This window comes from Saprolegnia diclina (assembly GCF_000281045.1).
Source record: "Saprolegnia diclina VS20 unplaced genomic scaffold supercont1.73, whole genome shotgun sequence".
NCBI lineage: Eukaryota > Oomycota > Saprolegniomycetes > Saprolegniales > Saprolegniaceae > Saprolegnia > Saprolegnia diclina.
The window spans coordinates 161,352-166,041 of NW_008246140.1; the positions used below are offsets into that span (position 1 = coordinate 161,352).

At 56.5% G+C, this 4,690-nt stretch overlaps 3 protein-coding genes across 3 annotated transcripts in view; 2 read left to right on the forward strand and 1 right to left on the reverse strand.

The window, feature by feature from the left end:
- Positions 1–682, forward strand: part of SDRG_14526 (hypothetical protein) — a gene marked incomplete at its 5' end in the record, with an annotated part of 1,845 nt that extends 1,163 nt beyond the window's left edge. The window contains one exon of the mRNA XM_008620661.1: positions 74–682. Coding sequence (XP_008618883.1) covers positions 74–502 — 429 coding nt within the window. The 3' untranslated portion in view covers positions 503–682. The remainder of the gene's footprint in view (positions 1–73) is intronic.
- A 418-nt stretch (positions 683–1,100) lies between these two features.
- SDRG_14527 (hypothetical protein) lies at positions 1,101–2,755 on the reverse strand. Its single transcript, XM_008620662.1, has one exon. The coding sequence runs from the start codon at positions 2,659–2,661 to the stop codon at positions 1,207–1,209; it is 1,455 nt and encodes a 484-aa protein (XP_008618884.1). The 5' UTR covers positions 2,662–2,755; the 3' UTR covers positions 1,101–1,206.
- A 1,110-nt stretch (positions 2,756–3,865) lies between these two features.
- SDRG_14528 (hypothetical protein) overlaps positions 3,866–4,690 on the forward strand; it is a 1,530-nt gene continuing 705 nt past the window's right edge. Inside the window, exon 1 of the mRNA XM_008620663.1 lies at positions 3,866–4,679. Coding sequence (XP_008618885.1) covers positions 3,870–4,679 — 810 coding nt within the window. The 5' untranslated portion in view covers positions 3,866–3,869. The remainder of the gene's footprint in view (positions 4,680–4,690) is intronic.

The following is a 4,690-nucleotide window of genomic DNA, read 5'->3' on the forward strand; positions in this document are numbered from 1 at the left end:
CACGGGTGTCGCGCTCGCCGACAACGTGCCGGGCGGTGTCCGCTTCATCGTCGCCACCTACTGCGCCGTCGAGATTGCCGACATCGGTAACGAGGGCGCCACGTATGGTCTCGTCACGACGATCTCGAACCTCGCGTCGCCGTTTGCGTCGGTTCTCTACAAGTACATTGACTCGTACTTCAAGGTCTCGGTCGACGACATCAAGTCGGACACGGACGACATCCGGTGGGAGGTCGCGTACTGCTACATCATCTCGTACAGCTGCAAGATCGGTGCGCTCTTCTGGCTCTGGATGCTGCCGCCGCAGAAGGCCGCCATGCAGGAGCTCAAGAAGCGCGGCGGCTCGAGCAAGCTCGCGGGCATCATCTTGATCGTCATGTTCTTTGGTGCGCTCTCGTTCTCGTTGACGAGCAACATCATGGCCATCTTCCCGTCGACCAAGTGCTACCGCATCGCCGGCGGCAAGGGCACGGTCAACGGCACGTGCCCCGTCAAGAAGTAAACCAAAGACGCAGAAAGCAACGCTGCGCGTGTGTCTAGTGTCGTTCCTAAATATCACGAAGTGCCCTTGTGGTAATTCCGTTTTAGTTTTGCGTGTGTGACGTCGACCGACTGGTGACAATATTCTCCATACAAACGGCGAAAATACATAAATGAGCTCAACAACTGTACTAGTACTCGGGAGCGCCCTGTACCAATTTGCAGTCTTGACGTCAAGACGTACAGTGATTGTGCCAGTCTTGGCTTGTAGCGTGCCAGGTCGACAGGTCGCACCACGGTGGACTTGTGGAACGCGTTCGAGTGGTATTGATGGACACATGGACATCTTTCGACTAGCACTTTATCACTGTACACGCACAGACAATGGACTGACGATTCGAGCCGACTACGCGACGCTCATCAAGGCATAGCGATAGCGGTATTTCGACGTCAACGGACGCCACGCGACTCGCATGCTGCTTGAGCACTAGACCCGTGAAAGTAGAACAGTCCTTGCATGTTTTAAATCCAGCAAACGCGGGTTTTCACAAGCACAATATCGTCTAAACACTCACGAAACTACGATGTTGCTTTGGCCAAAAATGTCAGCTCAATGAAAATCCAAAAGAAAAATCCATGATTCGTTCAACAAACAATTACACTTATGGACCTCCCAACACCATCCTTTGACTTTGACCCGAGCGCTGTTTTAGTCATCACGCCGTCCTAGTCGCTCGCGCACTCGGCCCCCGCATCGGGGATGGGCGACGGAAGACCGGCCGAGAGATCAACGAGCGTCCGCACTCCATTGATGCGCTGGAGCATGAACGCGTCAAGGACCGTGCCGTTGGCGTTGGCCACCCATGTCACGTTGAGCGTATCGCGCGTCGCAATGGCCTTGTTGACGCCGTAAATCTCGGCAATCATCTTGGTCGACCACGGTGACGACGACGGGAGGGGCTTGCACACATAGTCGCGGCCACCGGCGCCCGTCGAGAGGTACACCACGCCGTTTTTCGAGTCGATTTTGTTCTGGACGATCGGCGCCGTGCGCTCGTACGCGTGCACATGGCCCGCAATCACCATGTCGACGCCATGATGCACGTACAAATCTTCAAACTTGGCCTGGTTGGCGCAGTGCGGCTCCTTGAGAAGCGTCCCGGAGCTCGTCGCATCGTACTTGCCCGCCCAGCACTTGTCGGCGTCGGGAATCTCAAACCGGGTTGGACCGCACTGGCATTGGTGCGAGTCCCACGAGTTGTAGTACGGGTTGTGCTTGATGACGAGGACCCACGGTGTCTTCTTGCGGTCGACCGCCGCCAAGTCGGTTTCGAGCCATTGGAGCTGCAAGTTGCGTTCGTTGAGCCAAAACGGCGTCCCCACAGCGCTCTTGTCGTCGCCGCGGGTGCCGGTATAGTCATCAACAAAGACAGCGTGGACGTGGCCAATGTCAATCGAGTAGTACGTGCGAAGCTTGGCGTTCTGCGCCGCCGAGACGGGGTTGTTGGCGCGGTGGATGTACCCGAGGTAGTTTTCAGAGACGTACTTAACGTCGTTGGGCTTGGTGGGCCCGCCCCCCTTGATCGTCTCGTGGTTGCCGCTGATGCCGAGCGTCGGGATCGACGAAAAGACGGGCTGCGCGGCTTGGTACCACGCGTCCCAGTGCTCGTGCTTGCCGTTGGCGTACGCGTAGTCGCCTGCGATCAAGATACCGTGGGGTTTGGTGGCCGCAAGGTTTGCAAGTGTCTCGGTGATGTGGGGCACATCAATGTCGCCGACGATCCCCAACACCGTGGGCGCATCGCCACTGGTCGAACTCGGCGGAGTCACAAACGAGTTGTCAAAGACGAACCCACACCCCGCAGTCCCGGCTTCAATTGCATACGTGTACGTCGTGCCCGGCTGAAGGTTGCAGAGCCGCGCCGTGTGCAGAAACGGCGACGTGTAGTTGTACAATGTTGACGTGACATTGTACGAGTCGACCGTCGTCAGCACCGACTTTGGCGATGCACCGGTCGTCTCATATGACACCGAGAGCGGGCTGTTCACGTCACTCGCAAATGCAACAGAGACGCCGTTGGGGCAGTCGACGTTGGCGTTGGTGAGCCCAAGGTGCACTTGGTCGACGGCCGCCGTGACAAGCACCGCCGAGGCGAGAAGAGACGCGAGTGTGGGGAACATGGCAAAATGAAAAATGACCCTTGGATTGTGTGGTGAAGGATTAGGATTTTGAGTGACACTTTGGATTGTGTTTGTGTCGTACCGGATGGCGCTTACCACGAGCCTTTCAAACCGTAGGGGCTACATAGTAAAAGTAAGGTTCATCAGATAGCACATAGTCGGTCTGTACTCAATGAGGTCTGTACCACTGGCTGATCCCACCCACTTTAGGTCAAATTTCTGCTTGGATCGTACACATGTGCTCACGCATCAAGGTCGACGCTGTCGCAGTCCTCTGAGTAGCGGGTACAGGCGTAGTATTCTTGGCAACGATCCGTTGGGTGCAACAGTAGATTCAGAGCCATAGAGAGTGAGGATGAATGGAACCGAGTTTGCTGTTTGTCGCATCAAAACGTAGTCGAACGACGACTCCAGCATAAATGTGACGCCGGAACGGCCCAAGTTGCCGTTCGAGCTGGCATGCTCGCTTTTTCAACAGAGTCGCTGAATATGCGCGAGCGTCCTACTTGTAACCATAGCTACAAGGCCATCGCGTTTGTGCTTGTACAAGCAGTTTATACTTTTACGACGCATCGCAACAGCCCACTCGCCCAAGAACGTGACGTCAACAACACCTACGAAGGCTTACATTCGACAACGCCAGCCTTGGAACGAACACGCCCACTCGGTGCTGGTCGTAGATTCAAATTGTCTTGGCTCGGGTATCGACAAGACTGCGGATGCAGTCGCTTGGCGGCACAGCGGTTCACCATGTGATCTGTGATTGTGAATCTCCTCGCCTCCATCTGCTTGACCATCTGGTGCCCACGGCTTTTCAGCCGTACGTTTGAATTTATCCGGACACAACGTTTCATTCAGAAATACATCCGGATTCACGGCGAGGATGGATGAGCTATCAGTTGCGCGATGATCGCACTTCTGTTGATCAGTGTGATCGAGTAGTAGAACGGCACGAGAAGCATCGTACTGGAGCTGAGCGGTCGACGCCGTGTGCATTTTGAAAGCCTTGTGCGTGCATGTACCCTCCTCCGTGTCAGTAATCTTCAACCCATCGTCGTCCGTATCCTCGCGCTTCTTCCTTGGGGATCCGCGAGACGCCAACGACTTCAAGCTGCGTGATGCAGTAATGCGACTCAGATTCCTATGTAGAACAAATTCCCACCACCAAAATTCTACGTTGTTTTCGAGGTCATTCTTCAATTGACCGAATGCGGCACACGATCGCGTCGCTCCTCGCATCGGCGATGCTCGTCACGGCGGCCGTCGACCAAGTGCACCTTGGCCTTACCAACGCCAACGTCGACTGCCCCAACGGCGTCTCGGTCGCCTTTGCCAGCGACGTCCCAAGTGCAATCTCGGTTTCGTTGGCGACAGCCGGCGCGGCCGCCAAGACTGTTCAAACGACGATCGACACGTACAGCGTCAAATCGGCGCTGTACAACTACACATCGCCGTTTCTGCACACGGCGCGCTTCTGCAACCTCAAGGCGAGCACGACGTACACGTATGCCATTGACGCCGGCGCGGCCGGGTGCGGGTCCGCCTTTGACAACTCGTTTGGGATGCCGCCGAGCGCCGATGCGGCGGACACGCCGACTGTCCTCGGTATTATTGGCGACGTCGGATCCGACCACATTGACGACACTTTGCGCAACACGGCGACCGGGATCAACGGTACGGCGGCCCACGCCATTTTTGTTGTTGGCGACTTGGCCTATGCCAACGGCGAGCACGAGCAGTGGGACGCGTGGTACCGCCAAGCGCAACCAATGTTCGCTTCGATTCCGACGCTTGCGATCGGCGGCAACCACGAGACGACAAAAGGTGGTGGCGCCAAAAAGCCCAAGGACAAGAAGAAATTTCTGCCGGAGAACTACCTCGGGTACATTCCGCGCGTCAACAACCCGGTCTCGGCGGCGCAGAACGCCAAGCTGCGCACGTACTACTCGATGGATGTCGGACATGTCCACGCAGTCTTTGTCGATGACTACGCCGGGTACCGCGGTGGGGACAAGACGGTCGTCGGCAC

Bases quoted from the DNA above. Each gene is read 5' to 3' on its own strand.
- SDRG_14527 (XM_008620662.1), bottom strand. From the start codon at position 2,661: ATGTTCCCCACACTCGCGTCTCTTCTCGCCTCGGCGGTGCTTGTCACG.